Source organism: Lonchura striata, chromosome 16 (assembly GCF_046129695.1).
Source record: "Lonchura striata isolate bLonStr1 chromosome 16, bLonStr1.mat, whole genome shotgun sequence".
Classification (NCBI taxonomy): Eukaryota; Metazoa; Chordata; class Aves; order Passeriformes; family Estrildidae; genus Lonchura; species Lonchura striata.
The window spans coordinates 10,765,048-10,783,650 of NC_134618.1; the positions used below are offsets into that span (position 1 = coordinate 10,765,048).

Consider the following 18,603-nt stretch of genomic DNA (forward strand, 5'->3'; position numbering starts at 1 on the left):
CCGCCCGGAGCGTGTGCGCGGGCCCCGAGCGGAGCCGCCGCTGCCATGGAGCGGGGGGGCGGCGGCGGCGCGCGGGGCTGATCGCGCCCCTTCCCCATGAGACTGTGGCTGTGCTGGCTGGGCTGCTACACCCTGCTCCTGTGGGTGCTGAGGAGGACGATGTGGGCTGGCCCGGCCCGGTACCTGCGGAGCCCTTTATCCAGGTCCCTCTACGTGAATATGATGGGCAGCCACCGCCAGCCAGCCCCGGACGCCAGGGAGAACCACCAGGTACAGCCCCGGCGGCGGCCGCGCTGCCCGCCCCTCCCCTCCCTTCCTCACCGTGCCGGGCTGGGCGGCGGGGCCGGCACAGGGACCCCCGGCCCGGGGAGCTCCGCCGGGGGGGATCGGCGGGAGCAGCGGGGACGCGGTGCGGGCTGCGGGGCAGCGGGCCGGGCGGCGCAGACAAAGAGAGCGAACTGCTCTGTCCTGCGGTGAGAAAGTTGCCGTGGCCCTCCCTGCGGAGCGCGCCCGGCGCTGCGGGCTCGGGGGACCCGGCGGGGGCGGCAGCGCCGGTCCCGGCACCCGCGGCGGGGCGGGGCGGGGCCGGGGCTGCTCCCGGGAGAGCGGCGCCCCGGCTGCTGCTCGTGCGCCCCGTTTTTTAAAATGCACGCCCCCGTTTGTCCGGTGAGCGATGTGAGAGCGCTCCAGGGAAGTTTGCAGCTGGTGGTGACGGGGGTGGGTTTGTAATCACAGAGATGTTTGTAATTAGTACCGGCGCATCTAGAGGAAAACAAAAAAAAAGTGGGAAACTGAGACTCCCCCAGAGGCCCCGGAGCAGTAGGAGGTGGCAGACTAGGAATGAGTTGTTGCAATGTGATCCGACGGCGATGAAAGGTTAGTGCTATGTTTGGGCAGTGTGGCCGCATGGGTCGGTACCTTGTGGAGAAGTTAGGGGCCATGCCCTTGCAATGCAATGGTTATGTGATAGATTTCATTTGGGATTTGTTCAGATCCGTACTATGTTTTGGCGAAATGCTGCTAAAAATTTGACAGGCGTTAGAAGGGCTAATAAAAAGTCTTCGTGCAGAAGGAAGCTGGCAGCTTAATCTAGGTTAAATATGCAGAAACGAGCTAACGAAGATGTAGTATAAACACTTGAGGACTGCTGTACAAAGGAAGACCATAATTCTTCCTGCTGATCCATTTCTGCAGCCTTCTTAGTGCTCTGGGTGGACACTGACATCCAGAATCTTGTTGGAATTTAATGCTTGTGCTCTGCTGTTGGGAACATTCAGGACATAAGTACAAAGAGAAGCAGAATTCGGGTTTACACGAAGAACTTCCTTCTGGTGAACAAAGAAAATCTGAAAGTCTTTTGTGTTGTTAAAAGCTGTAGCAGAAAGACAAGTCAGGGAAATGTGTTGTGGAGGTGCCTGTGTCATTCACAGGTAGATGGTCTGCAATGGATAATCTCCATCTCTATTTTATTTGAGCTAGACTTTAAATGTAGATATTGATGATTTGGTACATTTAGTAAGATTTATGGTTACTGAGTTTGTGGGGTAAGCAAGGGTTGCATGTTCAGACTGCTGGTACTTTGCGGTTTTACTGACTTAACTAGTTTTATGTAAATTATCTAAAAGAAGCTTTTAATCATTTTACTAATATTAGGCAAGAGTTGCAATGTTTATAAATTTTTTGTAACAATGGTCTTAGCACAACAGTCTGAAAATACATAAGAGATTGGCACATACTTTGTCACATAACCAGTGGCCTTTCATATGTTGTGTGTGGAGGAAAACAAAAGCAGTTTCTATTCTGAGGAAGTAGTTCTGGAATTAAGCTGTTTTTTACCAATTTTTTCATTTGAAATTTAGATTGGGGTTTTTAGGTTGGGGTTTTTGGGGGCTGTTTTGTTTTGGTTTTTTCTTTTATAATGTTTTAGAATTTCTGTTATTCACCAGTGTTACATAGGTAGTTGTCAATAACCTTATTGGCAAGTTTAACCATGAGAGATCATAAAATCATTGAATCATTGAGGTTGAAAAAGAGCTCCAAGATCATCAAGTCCAACCTTTGACCAAATAACACCATACTCAGTAAACCTTATTGAGAGGAAAGTGGAGATCTGTGAACAACACCTAATTTTTGGAAATAAGCTTCTGTTAGTTGTCATCATCATCTTTCTGCCAGTGGTTATGTCAATATTTAGAAGTTTTAAAGACAAGAATTGTAGGGCTGTTGTTTTTCAGTGGAACTGCAGGAGAGAGTTCAGTGCAGAACCTCAAGGTGTATGAGCTCAGGTGTAGTCATGCTGCTTATGGAACAAAGCCTCTGTTTCCCAAGGCTGTTCTTCTGGATTGAAACTGGCAACACATTGCAAAAGGCAAATAAATCATCTGAGCCACTCCAAACCTGTTCAGTGGAGTGAGGCAGCAGCCTTGTGAGTGAACCTGACACATCCCAACCTGCTCCTGAACTCCTTGGGATCATTTGCTTTTGCCACAGTCTTGGAATTGACTTCTGAATGAATGGACAGAGTACACAAACTGCTGCTTTAGTGGTTTTGCAGGAGCCACTAAGGATTCCTTTTGGGAGTCACTGGCCTACGCTGATTTATTTAACAAGTGCTGAGCTGCAGTGAGAAGAGACCTAAAGTGGTGAATCAGCAGTTCTGGGGATCCCTGTGCCAGGCTCAGAATCTGTGTTTCAGAGGAAAGGATCACTCACTTGTTCCACCCACCAGGGTGTTTGAAAGTACAGTTGAGAGCCTGATTCTGCCAGAAATGCACCCACTGTACAGGAGGTTTTCAAACCTCAGCAGGCAGGTTTGCTGCTCAGCTGAGGGGTCTTCCCCTGCTGCCTTGAGCCAGTGTTTGATGGAGCCCCTGCTCATGAATGTGGCAAAAGGGCCCTGGAGCACTGTGTGCTCCCCTGTGCTTGCTGGCACTGCTGCTGGGAAGCTGCAGTAAGAATCCTGTCCCATTCCAGTGATGGCTGCAAGTTCCACTGTGCTGACTGCTGTGTAAACCTGCCTTGAGTGAGTGTTCCTCTCCCAACAAGGCAAACAAATGTGACGGGATCAAGATCTGAGCACGTGTGTTAAATCTTTGTGGAGTTACCCCAGTTTCTGTCCTTCCATGTGCATTTTTTACAAGGTTCTGCTAAAACTACATCTCACTTTAGGATGCTTAAAGCTCCCTATCTGCACAATGAACACATGCAGTCAGATTAAGGAATATTATTGCAAGATTTAAGGGGGAGATGAGAGTGTATTGGCTGTAGAGAATAATTCTTAATGGTAGAAAATAGACATAATGGTATTTTGTGAGAAGGACTGGCACTAACTCCATGTAAATGTAGGTGAGTGAAAAATAATTGTAATGCTCTTCATTAGAAAGAAATTTAAATTGTCTTAATATAACTTTTGCATAGAGGACCTATGTTTGCTTTCTAAGGAATTGACCTTGTAGATATCTTTCAAGTACAGGGAATTAGGACAAAAATTAAAAGCAAGTAATCAGTCCTCACTTTGTAACAATTCTAAATTAATTTAACCCTGAAGTTTGTTTGAAATTTTGTAATAAAAGCAAAATTTTCATATTTATGGAAATTGGTAATAGTTTTGTATATATTAATTTTGACTGCTTCTGGGTTTACATTGTTGAACTTTTTAAATGAACCTTTATCTCTTTTTCTAGTGGTATGTCTGCAATACTGAACAGTTGTCTGAATCCCTTCAGCCCATTTTTGTCCAGAGTTACCTTGACCAAGGAACACAGATCTTCTTAAACAACAGCATTGAGAAGTCAGGCTGGCTGTTTATCCAACTCTATCACTCTTTTGTATCCTCTATTTTTAGCCTTTTTATGTCTAGAACATCTATCAATGGGTAAGTGAAAAGTCAATATTGGGTAAGCTTAATACAGTTTGGATTTAGAGTTTCCAAGTGTTCAGCCCTGCCCCTTGATCTGCCAGCTTTTCAAAATGTGCAATTTCCCTTTGCTGCTCTGTCAGGTGTGAAATGCCCTCCTGTGTTCATCATTCCCAGCCCTCTTAACTGGTGAGCACCATTTCCAGTGGGGGGACAGAGGAGGTAATTGCAATTAATAGAAGACAGTCAGAGGATTCTAATTGCATTTTAAAACAATTGCTTGTGCTAATTTTCTTCGAAGAGAGTATCTCTTCCCTCAGCTTTCTTCCCTTCCCTCCCCCCCCACCTTGCCCCTTCCCTGCTAACCACATTTTTATATAGTTACTGTTGTGATTGTCCTGGTGGCAGACTGTATCCTGTATCCAGACTGTTCAATATTGTACCTTAAACTCTTCCTACCGGAGTGTGTTTGCCTGTCCATGGCAAATCATGGCACATTTCTAAACACTGCAGAGGTGGCCAAGTGCTGTGCCTGGTAACACAAATGTGGAATATTGTCCTTTCTCTTATTCTCTAAAACAATTCCACCTCAATTTGTGTTTAAGCTGTGCTGGAACAGATAACTTCTGATGGAGCATGTTTGACTTATGAACCATCAGCAGAGCAGGAAAAAATAAGTTGATAAAACAGCATTCTTCTATTCTTATTGCATCAGTTGCAGGAGAGTTTGGCTGTTGATGGGTGCTTTAGTATTTTTTTCAAACAAGGCAGAGCCCTTTTTTGCTCACCTTACTCCATTCAGACACATTTAACAGATTATCAGCTTTGACCTCATGAAAAATGCATTTTGTTACATTTAGCCAATTTCTCCAGTATCCCCACCTCTGCACCTGCTACATACTTCTGCACAGTCTGATACAAAATAGGAGCTGTCTACTGGGGCTAGAAAAATAGTCTTTTTCCTTATTTTCTACTCAGATGACTTTATGAGCTTCCCTGTGGTGTTCTTAGTTATGTGTAGCTTTATATAAAGGTTCCTTTGGTCCCTTCTTCCTTTCTCTTCTATTTTTTTTCAAAGGCTCTTCAGGGCTTTGAATAACACCTCATAATGCTGTTAGGAATAATAGCTATGAGCCAATTATACAGTGTGGACTGACATGTGTGCTGCAAGGGGGCTCTACTTAAATTGGATGTAGTCTGTTTATTTTTATACATTTGATATCCTGGTTAGTTTCTTCTCTGTGACTTTGTATACTCTGTCCTTTTTGTTTCTTTGGGTTTTAGTAATTCTTTCAGTCTTTTTGTCTCTGTTTACATTTTTTCCTGTTTGCTTTTTTTTTTTTCCTGTTCATTGTCTTTAAGTTTAACCTACTGGAGTTTAAAGAATAGTATTTATCTACCTGCAGTCTATTAGCAACCAGTTCTTCTTCCTCTGCCTGTTCTTCTAACTGTTTCATCATTGAATTCTGCTATGACAGCTGAAACATGTCACTGTGTAGTCTTCAAACAGTTATGGGCGGGTATGGCATTGACTTGATCCATAAGGAATCCAACTGTCACCTCTGCCCAATTCCTTAATGAGTTGTCTATTTTCTGTTCCACAGCTTTTTATGTTGAATGCAGGATCTGCAGATAGCAGCAAAAGCCATTGTAACACAGAATTTAAAAAATCTCTTTTGCCTCTCCAGCAGTGTTACCCCCATGCTTTCTTTAAATCTGTTCCCTGTCTTCCCTCCTTGTTCCACATCCCATTCCTCATTCACTGTGCATACTTCTGTGACTGCAGCCATTTTATTTCCTCTGTTATTTCATCCTATTGTTTTTTTTTAAGATAGGTAGCAGAGATTCAAATCTGCAGATGTGACAAATAAGGTTCAGTCTTTATCTTTCCTACTCTTTCTCCCCCTTCCTTTTTTTTTTTTTTAATGCAATCATTTTCTTGAGCTGCACCCCATGAGCTCTTCCTTACCTAATCAAATTCCTTCTGGAGTCTTAACCACTGTAACTGCATGTGGCTCTGTGTTTGATCTCTTACAAGTGCAAGAGAAGTTGAACTGGATTTAAAATTTATCTGAGCAGTGACCTTGTCTACTATTATGTATGACTGGTTCCTGCCAAAGCACATTCTGAATTCCTTCACTGCCTGTCCTGTTAAAGTTTGTACAAAATCGGTCATTTCTTGTTTTTACATTTTAGGCTGCTTGGAAGGGGCTCAATGTTTGTGTTTTCCCCAGAACAATTTCAAAGACTGCTTAAAATAAATCCTGAATGGAAATCCCACAGACTTCTTGATTTAGGGGCTGGAGATGGAGAAGTCACTAAAGTTATGAGTCCTCACTTTGAAGAAATCTATGCCACTGAATTGTCTGAAACTATGATATGGCAGCTTCAGAAGAAGAAATACAGGTATTGACTGAATAATTCCTACATCCTTTATATCAGACATTACAGCAAGCAATCTATTTGTAATTTAATGAATGCTCAGTATTTTCAGTCAATTGCTTTATTGCTTGATTGCTAAGGAAAGGGTCAGCCTGTACAAAAGAAGAAAAACAAACACATGTGATGATCCCTCTTATCAGTGTTGGTTTTTGTCTCCTTTATTTCCTGATGCTTATCAGACAGTATAAATGTTCATAGGACTGGACATGCAGCCATGCTGATCATTGATTTAGTTTTCTTTTCCAAAAGACCAGAAGGGATCATGTCTGTCTCTTCTCTAAATGCTTGACCTTACTTGCACTACCAACATGTCCACAGGGAATTTTTCTCTTCAGTAGTTCTGTCAGAAATCAGCTTGGTTTTATTTAACAGATTGTATCTCTTTCCTTTCACAGGGTGCTTGGTGTAAATGAATGGCAAAACACAGGATTTCAGTATGATGTTATCAGCTGCTTGAATTTGCTGGATCGCTGTGATCAACCACTGACTGTATTAAAAGATATTAGAAGTGTACTGGAGCCAACCAGAGGCAGAGTCATCCTAGCACTGGTTCTGCCATTTCACCCCTATGTGGAAAATGGTAAGTACACAGATTAATAGCTGTTTAAGCAGGTAAAGAAAACATTTGTAGGATCTAGTATCCCCAGATTAAATGTTTCATAAAAGACATGTTTGTATTTGATTTTTGACAAATAACTAGTAGAGGGTATGTTCAAAAGTATAAAATCATAGGTAAATAGGCCACATGATGTAAACTGTTTTGTTAACTCCACAGAATACATTGTTGACACTAACAAAAAGCTCAAATATCGAAGTCACAGATCCTGTTTTGCAAGTTAGCATATTTCAGCTGTGTTGGAGCAACTTGGGAAAACTAGTCCCTGATTAGGGCCTTTTACCCAGAGGTGATCCCAGCTGTCTCTAGTGACCAGTTGAGCAAATCCATCAGAACTGTCTAATGTTGAATAGAGACATTCAGGTCAAACTGTTTCAAGTGTTCCAGATGAATCCCACCTAAAAATCCATACAAAGATAACTTTGACTTTCCAACAGGAGGTCTCAAAGTAAAATATGGGCCCCTACAAACACAAAGTATCAACCACTATTAATATTGTATGAATTTACATTGTACTAATAACAGGAATAAAAAAGTAAAATTCACTCCCGAAACTCAGTTATTTACCCTACTTGGATTTTAAAGAAATATATGAGAGATTTTTCATATGAATCTTTGCTTATGACTAAACTTCTAAAGACACTAGAAACCTTTCTATATGCACATGATTGTGGGTTGACTTTGAAGCACCTTGAAGGTGGTTTGAATTCCAGGAGGCTGATGTTCATCAGTCATTGTTCTGCTTCTCCTTGAGTGTTAAAACTTGTCTGTGGAAAGGCATGGATGCCCAGAAAATACAGAACTAATCATGTTCTGGCAATCACAAATGCGTCAAACTGAATCTGGTTTTCTCTTTTAACATGCTAGTGGTGTTCTGATGGGAAAGGGGAAAAAATATGTATAAGAAGTAATGCCATCAGGTGAAGAATTACTTATAATACCATATTTGAGCTTGTAATTTTGTAACTATATTGAAAAGTAATGTGTTTTAAATTAGATTTGGTGTTTGTCTTAGGCATCTGTAAAGTATTTCAAGCATATTTGGTTACAACTCATTGTTCCTATAGTGTGGGACAATATGGCTTCCCCTTGTAGAAATCCTTTGCCACTATTTGCCACAATTATGGATATGGTATAAACTGTTAACAGTGCAGGTTAGCACACACAAAAGTTATAGCTTTCCCACTAAAGATCAATTTAATTGTGGGCTAAAGAAACAGACAATTAGCTGCCAGACTGACTTCATGATGCAAAAACCATTTTAGAATTTCAGTATTTTCATTCAGCTGTTCTACATGATGCATTTTAAAAATAGTTATGTACATATGTTTTATATATAACAAAATTATACTTGGAACATTCAAAGAGGAGAACATTCCATAGCTCAAGTAACTTCTTGCAGCAGCTCATTAAAACCAGCTTGGACCCATATAGTGAAACTTTTTAATTTTGTAGAAGGAGATCAAATGGAAAATTGTTGGGGCAGGTAAGGTGTTTGATCCAGTGATAGATCCATAGATTGAAGTGGAGAAATTATTTTAATCAAAATGAGATATATGGGTTATTACATGCAGTATAATGGAATGGTAATGGTGGAAGCTGTCTATGTGAATAACATAAAACCTTCTCTAAGAGAACAAAGCAAGGTGGAGAAGAAATTAAAATACAGATCTGTGCTCACTGTCTGTGGAATGACAGTGACACCTAGAGTCCAGAGGAGCTCAGTTATAAATTCTCTCTGGGGCTTTTCAGTTTTATTTCAGCATGCAGAACAACCAGGAATGCAGTTACTGCAGATGTCTAAATTTGGCAAGAGAGCCTGATGAATCATCAGGTATTAGACTAGTCACTAAGAACAAGTATTACCACAACTTCATTTTCAATAGGTGTCTCATAGAGTCATATAAGAATCCTTTGTATTTCCTAATACAGACAGAAATTACTGGTGTGAGTTTCTCTAAAATAAAAATGTCATGCCATACTTCAGAAGTAGTGAACACTGGGCACCTGAAATTTCCTTATTGAACATGTTAATATCCTTGTAATGGGTTGACAGGGATGAGAAGGCAAAGGTGTGTATTTTAACCTCCTGAAATACTATTAATTGAACTGGAAACACAGTGTGTAAGATGGACCCTTGCTTTTTCTCAGTTTTCAGTTCTCATCTTGCAGAAGTGAGAAATGCCACTTCATTTGTTAAACAAAACCTTGCTTTATTTAAATTATGGTAAAAGATGCAGCTGTTCTTTGGAAGGGAAAATGCCTGATACTCACAGGTATCTTGTAAAAGTGCTGATTTTGCAGATTGGCTAGGTAGTAACTGCTGAAAAAGGTACTTTTTAAAAAAAGTATACTGCCTTTTGCTGGGTAGTGTAGTTCTTTTTTATGCTTGTATCCATGTTGAACAGGCTTGTAAAGGAAAAACATGGTGCTCCAGGTATTCCTGACCTTGGGATGGTGGGACTGGGAGATGGAGGTTGTCAGCCTAGCAGGTGAATTTTAGTATTGGAGGAGCAATGTTTTCAGAATGACAGTTACTTTCCTAAATAGGATTGGAAGATGCTCCCATCCCAAATGAGGTTTGCAAGGATAGTGTGTGTATTTATATTGTCAGGTTTTTTCTGCTTGCCTGTCTAATCCACAGGTTTTGCTCTGTTTAAACTGTTCTAAGGCTCATTTACTGTTGGTCTGTAAATGTTACATCAATAACCACCCTATTAACAAATTATGAACAATTCCAGAATTTCACCCATGAAACGAGTTTATTTTCTGTTACTGTCAATTGTCAAACATCTTTCACATCCTGTTTCGTGTAACAGGAATACATGAAAGTTTATATGAAGAGAAAAAAAAAAGAATTAAATCTAAAAACGGAAACTTTTATGAAGCATCAGCAATTGTCTTACAAAGATGAAGTATTTGCCCAGGGTTCTTGGAAATGGAAAATGGAATATGTAACACAGATGTAAGGTACAATGCACTTGGTTCTGGTGATCTGTTTAGAAGATACTCCCAAAGAACACTCTGGTGCAAGGAGCTTAACTTCCTCACCTGCTCCTTTGCATGCAGGAGAACTGTTGAACAAATCTGAAGTGTTGCACGTGTTCATCTGTTCTGATAAACAGTGTCATCTTCCAAATCATCCTAGGGACAGAAGTGTTTTGTTACTGAGGTGATTTTTTTTTTTAATAAAGCCAGAATTTCTTTTTTGAGGCAAACTCCATCCCTTAAGTGTTTCAGTAAAATCCTTTCTCTGCTCTTATCTAGTTGTTTTTGTCCATGTGGTATCTACAGGCTTCAGTACATGTTTCTTATCCTGTTGGCTTTTCCTAAGGTCCAGAGAGAACAGGGGTAGTAAAACATTGCCCATATTTTCATATCTGATGGTCAAACCAAGGAGCAGGTCATGTCAGCAGGGACTGAAAGGCTTTAAAGGGTAATTACAGAGGAAAATTATTTGAGCTGTATGGAAAAATATGAAGTGAAATGTACATAGGAGAAGTGCTTGACTTTGGTCTATGTGTCATTTGGTTCCTGCTTGCATCTCTGAATGATCTCTGTGCTCAGAATTGGAAAGAATTAACATTGTTTCTCAAGAGAAGGAAGATTTTGAAGCGATTTTCCTTGCTTGCAAATATATGTGATCTCTAAAGTTGTGTGGTTTGGTTTTGGTTGGTTTTTTTTAATAATTTACATGGCACATGAAAAATTATTGTCATGTAAGACTTAATGGCATAAATTTAGAATGATAAAGTAAGTTGTGTGGCTTTACCCAGTAATGTTGAATATTTAATTTAGCCTCTGTGTGTTGGAGGAAGGGAAATTCTTTTAAATATATTACAGAGCTTTTGTAATAGTTGTGTTATGTTTCTGTCCCTTACTCTGGGTTAATGGAGCAAGAAGAGCTGAAAAATCAGTACTTTTAAACATAACCTCTTAATAGCTCCATGCATTTTACCAAACAGTACAGAACTAGACCTCTTCTTGGCAAAGTACAAATTTATGGCAGTTTTAATTTTAAATGTACAAGCATGCATTTAAAAAGGAGTGTGTGTATGGGTGTATATATACACACACATGTATAAATATATATATGTAATTGTATGTATATGGCCATTTAGAATGCTTTATAATGTCCTTCAGTATTCTGTCATTCAGAATCCTTTTTTTTACATCTCTATCAACTTTAAAGGAAATAACTACAGTAAACTCCTAAAACCTTCCAGTTTCCCTTTTTCCCCATAAATTTAGGTATTGGTGGGTGGATACTCACAGGCTGTTGCCAGTGTTGAGCATATCTCTGCTTTTGAAGTTCTTGAGCAATTGCTTGAAAAACTTTTCGGCCGCTACTTATTTTCTGCAAATAATTTAAAATGTTTTGGTTCAGTGCAACATTTTAACTTGGAGGAAACATATTTTTCTACCTTTTCTAATTTAGGTTTCTACCTGGATATCTTTGGGAATGTTACTAAGTTGCATTTTAAAAACACACAGTTTGGTAAACAGAAGAGTTTTAATTTACATTATTATTGCATTACATAACATATACACCTTCTGTAATGGCCCCTTAAATGCATGGCTTCTGATTTTTGTACAAGGACACATAGTGGTGAAGGTTGTTGTTGATTAATAGCAAAACCTTTTATTGTCAGAAGTTTGAACAAAATTTACTTAAAACCTAAAGGAAACAGTGTTAGAGATGGCCTTTACAGAGATTAATTTACCATGCATCCAATGTTAAAAATAAATTACCTGATTTGTTAAATATAAATTGATAACTAATTTTGTACAAATCTAAAGTGAAGCCTTAACAGCTCAGAATGTCTCTTTAATGGAATCTCAACTAACCACAAATTTGATGCCAAATATACTTCAGAAAGACAAGAAGAAGAAGCTCTGAATCACAGACAAAGCAAATAACATGGTAACATACACAGTTCTCTGTTGTTTGGTCTTTCCCACTTTTCTTTAGCAGTTTTGTTTTTAACTGGAGGAAGGAAAATAAACGAAAAAACAATTAAAATATAAGATGAGAAGTTAGCAGAGTAGTTAAAATTGTTGCCCATTTGCAGTGTCAGTTTGTAGGCAAGTGTTTCTCTAGCTTGTACCATTGGAAAAATCAGAGAGGTTTTCACATTTGTGAAGCCTTTTTCAGCTTCTGGTAGTGGATACTGCAAGTGTTTTTGCTTTGAGCACAGTGGGACCTGCTTGAAACACTACTTAATTCTCAAAAATAAACCAATGGCATCACAGATCCAGTTTTTCCCCTGCAGAAGGCTTGTTTAATTTTTCCCACTGCACTATTCACTCTGTACCTTCACTTATAAAGAAAAACATGAAAAAGCCAGTCCTGTCTTTATGCTTAGACAGTAGTCACTACAGGAGAGAGTCATTTTACCATATCATACCAGGAAGAACTGTGAAGTTCTGATTCTCCTGTCAAAGTCTTATTATCATGTAAATATTCCTGTTGTAGCTCTGTTTTTATCTAAACACAAATTTTGTTCTAGATTAAAAAAAAACAACGATAATTACTTAACTTTTAACCATGTGCATTTTAATGAGTTTGTTTCTGTAAGCATAAAACTTCTTTCAAGTGTCTGATATTTTTAAATTTTACCAAGGTCTCTCTGTACATGTATGAAGAGAAGAGTCTGCAGTAACTTTACTGCAGCTCATAAATAATTTGATGTGAATTTAAATTATTTTACTTTTACTGGAAATTTATAGTCTCAGGATAATTTTAAATTCAGAATACCTTTTATTTTAGACACTTTACTGAAAAATGAAAATGTGGTTGCTGTTGGGAGTCCAGGTACATGCCACACAGGAGTTCATAGAAGTGTGTGTGCAGCACATGGACTTCAACCAACCACCTCTTTAAAACTTAACCATAATAGTTATGAAATGTAGAAATGTGTTTTTATTCCCCTTATGGAGATGTTAAAACTGCATTGATTTACAACATGAACAAAATCAGAAAACCACTCTGAGCCTACCTTGTAGACCACAAAGGAAATGAACACAGCAGCACTGTACAGGAACAGTAAGGATGAGGTGATGATCATGGAGATGAGTTTTCCTTTGCTGAGCTGCTTCCCTGATCCTTTATTAAAGATGAGTGTTAGAATAAAGGACAGTTCTGATTCACTTAATTTTTTTAAGACTGTATTCCAGTTCCCTTTCTCTGAGGAATTAAAAAAACATGTATCATCAATATTTTTCTGGGTAATTTTCAGTCTAAATTCCTTAGTGAGATCATTTTCCTTCTGTTTGCTCAGGCAATGGAGACCTGTTAGTTTTGATTACGAACTTCTCCTTTAGGGATAGAGAGAGAATGGCCTTCAGTGTTCTTCTCCTGTAAAGGTATATCTGAATAAAGCTCATAGACTTCTGTTCAGAAATGGAATTAGAGGAAGGAAGGGATATAAAGAAAGTAATAATCCAGCTGAGTGTTTCTGCGTTTTTTTTTCTTTTTCTGTTTTAGGCATTTAAAACTGAAATGTAGTTACTAAAGTTTCATCACTTTCTTAACTAGAGGCAAGTGATACAAAGGTTTGTAGCATTTTTCTCAGGCTGGCAGTGTGAATCCCCAGGTCTGAGGCCCTGCACTCTCTTGCAACTTCTACTAAGTGTTGGTTTCTCTACTTCTCATTTTCTTGTTAATACTTCTTTCTGACAGCCACAAAAGTCTTTCTGTAAGAGGATGCACAGTGTGGTTAGACAGCATAAGTGCAAAACTTCTTTCTTTTATAGAATTCTAGAATCATCTTCATCATATGACAAAACAGCCTAATTAGCAAACAAGGTTAAGATGCTTATTTGTGGAATCCCTCTGGATTTATTAATAACATCTTAATATAGCCATACTACTCCTAATGGGTTTGTTGGTATTTCCATCTTAAATGTCATTCTTGAAAGTATAAAGAAAGAGAGTATTTAGAAAAGATAATTTATTTCTTCTAAGGTGCTTCATTAAGAAGGAATAATCAACTGACCTGTTACTGTTAGTACTGTTCCAGCTCCTGTTTGTTTAGAAAGGGCTGAATCGGAGTCTGAAAATGCTATTCCACAGATGTACACAGCACTGTCATCTACAGTCAGATTTTTTATCTGAAGTAAGATGTTATTGTTTGATGAATGTACTTTGTACTTCTTATGATCTGTGCATCCAGGAGTACACAAATTCTGATGTGTATTAGTTAAAAAACGAAACCACAGAACTTCAGGTTGGGACGAGGAGCATCCAGAGGCAGAGAAAGTGCATGTTAGGGACACGTTCATGGAGGAGTCAGCTTGCTGAAACCTGGGCTGTGTTACAGTGACTTGGCAGTGACCTGCAACACCTGTTGGGAAGGAACAATTGATGATGTGAGGGACAGCTAAAAAGCCAGGTACAGTCTGAAAAGAAAAAACAACTACTTTTGGTTTATTCAAGGAACAGTAGGTAGAAAGGACAAAACCAACTGTGTTTCAAATTTGAAATTAAGGTTGTTTTCAGCAAACTTTGTTTTTAGATAGTTCCTACAGCTTGCACATGTGCTCATTTAACACCTTTATCTACAGGGTAATGTGCTTGGCTTTCTATTTTTTGACAAAATAGAGAAGACTGATAGATCTGAAGCAATGTGAATGTTTCCTTTGGCACTGGAGAAGACCAGAAGAATACTTTGTGCAGTTTCTAGCCTCAGATTTAGTGCTGCATGTTTGTGAGGGTACTGGCCAGTGGGCATGGGTGTTGTGTGACCTAAATTAGTTCCTCAGTGGAGAGTTCTGCAGGGCTTTCCCACTTCTCCACTGTTCCTGGTCTGAGTCAAGCCAGACAAGCTGAAGGTAAGCAGTGGAAATGTCATAAATCAAGACATTTATAATTTAGCAACTTCATAACATTGATTAGAATTCACAGTAGTTCCTAGATATTCCTCCACTTCATCACATATATTGACTCTGGGTTTCTAAGAATAATAGTGCTTGTTAGTCCTGACATTTAAAAATGTGTGCAGAGAAAACAAGGTTAATCAGAAAAGAGCATTCTAATTAAAGAACTAAAATGTGGGGTCTAATATGACTAGTCTGGAAGATTTTTTTTTGAAGTCCTTATTGAAATCCATGTGAATTCCATGTTAATATATTTAATTTTATTCAAATAAATAGTGTAGTTATTAAACTATAGCATTGAGGTTATTGCAATGAGAATAAAGGTAGTATCTAAATAGCATCCTTTTCTGCTTGCCAGTAAATAAGAAACTAGAAGATAAATAAACTGAAATTTCTTCGTGTACTGCTGATACATAGTTTGTAAACCAGTCCATGGTGAACAATTAGCATTGTTCCTTCACCATTTTTCTCACTAAATCCAATCAGATTTAGTGGCTGTAACTTCTACAGGAATAAAGTGAAACTGATTCTGTGTCAGGTCCATATCAGAGCCATTCCCCAGCAGCTGCAGCAATCTGAAGATTGTAAGTTGTGGGTGTACTTGCACCCTGTGTGATGAAAGGCAGTAGCTTGTGCTTCTGCCGCTGGTGCCCTTCTCTTTTCCACCTCATCCACAGGCTCTGGTGTCCTTGCAGAGCAGAACTCCATGGCCTCAGGTCATATAGGTGCTGCCTGCTGAACTTCCCAAACCCTCCACCCAAGCAAACACAGTTGCTCTGAAACCAGGCTGCTGCTGGAGTCTTCCAAGCAGGGAAGTGCAGCGGGATTTGACCCAGAAATCACAGGTTACAGCAGCATTTCGGATTTTTGAAGAAAAAAGCATTTGCTAGCAGTTGTGTTCTTTGGAAGTTATATGATGATAGCAGAAATTAACCTGATTTTCAGCAAAACTTTTCACTGCTTTTCTTATGTAGCTGTGTTGCAAATCATAACCACAAAATTCTCAGTCTTGTTTAACCACTGTTAAGTGAGAAAATGTAAGAAATTTTCAAGTCTTACCAGCACCATACAGGATCCAGTCAAACACCAGCATCAGCACGTTTTTTAATTTGTTGAAAGATGCCATTTCTTGTAACTCTGTGGAAATGAATCTACTTGAAGGAAGAGGAACTTAGGAAATGTTTGGATTCACGGAACTGTCTCAATCACAAGATGTAGAACTTCCTGTTTAGAAGGGTGTTTACTATTGCATTTAGCAAAGTGGTTAAAGATACAGACCACTCCAGAAAGCTTTTGTTTGTTGTGGATGACATTACTTGGAAAATGAGTGAAGAACTCTATATTTTGAATTCCTGAGAATTGTAGCTATAATCCTTCAGGTTATTTCATTGGATATAACAAATAACAAGACATTTTCCAGCATGCTATTGAATCAGCTTCTTAATTTTATATGACCATAAGCAGCCTTTAGGAGATCAGCTGGTAGGTGACCACTGAAAGCACAAAGTAGCCATCCACTGTAATGTGGGTGATGTGCTGGTGAAAGCTTCATAGCAAATCATAGTTTTCAACTTGCTGACTCTAATTACTGTAATTACCTGTGTGCCTGTCTGCTGGGCACCAGCCTCTTAACTAATGTAAGTAATGGCAGTTACCTTTAGGCCACTCCTGGCACTTCTAGTTAAAAATGTAACAAAAGATAACCTTAAAGAAGCTGCTTTTGAACAGCAGGGATAAAATGGACTGATCTTGCAATCAGTCTGCAAGTGGTGTGGCAACCTCCTGTGTGGAGTGGAATGGAACATAATTAGTGTAATTATGTTTTCTGTAGGAAAATGCAGCACACAATAAAGTTTTCATTATAATTAAAACAAAACTGTTCTGTTTTCTCAGTAGGTGGCAAGTGGGAAAAGCCCTCAGAAGTTTTGGAAATCAAAGGGCACACTTGGGAAGAACAGGTGAACAGCCTGCCAGAAGTTTTCAGTAAAGCTGGTTTTGCCATCGAGGCTTTCACCAGACTGCCCTACCTCTGTGAAGGTGACATGTACAATGACTACTACGTGCTGGATGATGCTGTCTTTGTCCTCAAGCCAGTGTAAGCCTGTGTGAAGTAAAGCTCCACAGTCTAACCCAAGAAGCAGCCTCTGAAAGAGGATTTTGAATTATGGTTACTTAAAGGGAGGGAATTTTGGGATTGCCATGCTAAATAAATACCATGTAAGAAATTTAAAGGCCAAAATAATAATGTATTTCTTTGTAGTGTGATTAGGGGGTGGGGAAAGGTTGTTTTTTAAATGGACTCCTCAGCTGAGTATTTCTTTTTTACCAGCTCTTAAACCAACATTGCATTCTGCAATCCAGTAGCAATGGGGGATATTTTTTTATTCTTACCTGCAACAGGGATCATATCCAAACAAAAGCAATAGTCTTTATAATGGTGAAACTGATACAGTGTGAACTGTTGTAAAAGAAATCAAACAAAATCTGGCAATAAAGTTATCCATTCAGTTCAAGCCTTGTTGAATAAAACTGTTGAAATGGATAATCTTCCATGCTAAGTTGCTTTCTCTCTTACTGTCATCCTTCACGTTTTTAATCATGCTAATAAACTTTTTTGAGATGACTTTTGCATTAACTTTTGTGTTCATTTTCGTAACCATAGCCATGCTTGTCTGCAGCAACTGCATTTTGTGTTGAGAATCAAGCTTTCAGTAGCAACACAACCTTGCATTTATTTAAACTGCATTTAATTATTGTTTAATGGGATTGCAGTACACAAAAAATGTATCACTTTTGGTTGGGTTTCCTTCATGTTCTTCCCTGTCAAAGCCTCATGAATCCTCATTGCTTTTGCATTTGCCTTTTTCCAGCTAAAGGGGTTACAGTAGAACTTGTCAAAACTGCACTTTAAACTGATGGCTTTAAAAACAAACCCTCTAAGCAGGTTGTTGCCAAATGTTTTCAGCTTTAAAAAGTTGCAGGTGGTTTCTTGCAAATTTTCTGAGTAAAACTGCCTGTGAGGATCAGGCTTTAGGGGCTTGAGACATTTTCCTTTCTTCAAAAGCACTGAATGAATGCTATTTATTTTAACATGTCTTGTTTTAAAAACTGTTTAAGTGGATAATTTCTGGCAGTTGGAATATGACTTCTCTTTAAAACAAGAGACATCATAAGTACTACAGACCTGGCAGGTGTATGTCATACAGTGCTTGGGTTGCAAGTGTGAGAAAGCAGAGAAACCTCAGGTAAGTAAAGTGAGAACTGACTTCTGTTGCTTTTGAAGTCTAAAAAAGTTGTCTGTTGTGGGTTTTTTTGTAGTTTTTATAATTAATGGTGATTTTATGCCAGGTAGGATGCTTAGCATGTCATTTTAGCTTTACCTCAGACTGATGGTTAATGATTTCTCCTGCCAATTTATTAGCTTTTTGTTGTCAGTCATCTTTGTGGAATAGTATTCTGTAGTATGGGGCAAGGGCAAGGAATGCTGAAATTTCAAATTACTTCTCAACAGCAATTTAGACTCAGTGTTATTATCATTTCAGGATGTGCTGTTGCATTTTGGCACGTAGTGCAATCAGATTTGTCTGTTGGGAAAATGAGCTGTGTATGCTCAGGAGTGAATCCATTAATTTATCTTCTGCTACCTTCATTTTGTACTCAGCTAGTAGTGGGAAAATGTTTTTTAATGTGTCATTAATTTAGGTTAAGGTAGCAAATATGTAGTAAGACAAACTTCTTCAAAGGTATTTAAGTGTTTTAATCCCACATGTTAAAAATCACACAGGAGGCTGCATTTCATGTCTCTCATCTT

At 38.9% G+C, this 18,603-nt stretch overlaps 2 protein-coding genes across 3 annotated transcripts; one reads left to right on the forward strand and one right to left on the reverse strand.

Moving 5' to 3' along the window:
- On the forward strand, positions 1 to 17,415 carry METTL9 (methyltransferase 9, His-X-His N1(pi)-histidine). Of its 2 annotated transcripts, none has more exons than XM_021539766.2 (5): positions 1 to 270; positions 3,684 to 3,874; positions 6,053 to 6,262; positions 6,694 to 6,878; positions 16,689 to 17,415. In XM_021539766.2, exons 1-5 carry the CDS (start codon positions 97 to 99, stop codon positions 16,889 to 16,891), a joined length of 963 nt encoding a protein of 320 aa, XP_021395441.1. In that variant the 5' UTR covers positions 1 to 96; the 3' UTR covers positions 16,892 to 17,415. The 2 variants fall into 2 exon arrangements, with proteins under 2 accessions (XP_021395441.1, XP_021395440.1); XM_021539765.2 differs by having other exon boundaries at positions 2 to 270; positions 16,686 to 17,415.
- IGSF6 (immunoglobulin superfamily member 6) lies at positions 10,226 to 15,918 on the reverse strand. Its single transcript, XM_077786938.1, has 6 exons — positions 15,852 to 15,918; positions 13,913 to 14,260; positions 12,914 to 13,020; positions 11,848 to 11,901; positions 11,188 to 11,271; positions 10,226 to 10,243 (listed from the first exon to the last, which is right to left on the reverse strand). Exons 1-6 carry the CDS (start codon positions 15,916 to 15,918, stop codon positions 10,226 to 10,228), a joined length of 678 nt encoding a protein of 225 aa, XP_077643064.1.
- Positions 17,416 to 18,603: the final 1,188 nt, after the last annotated feature.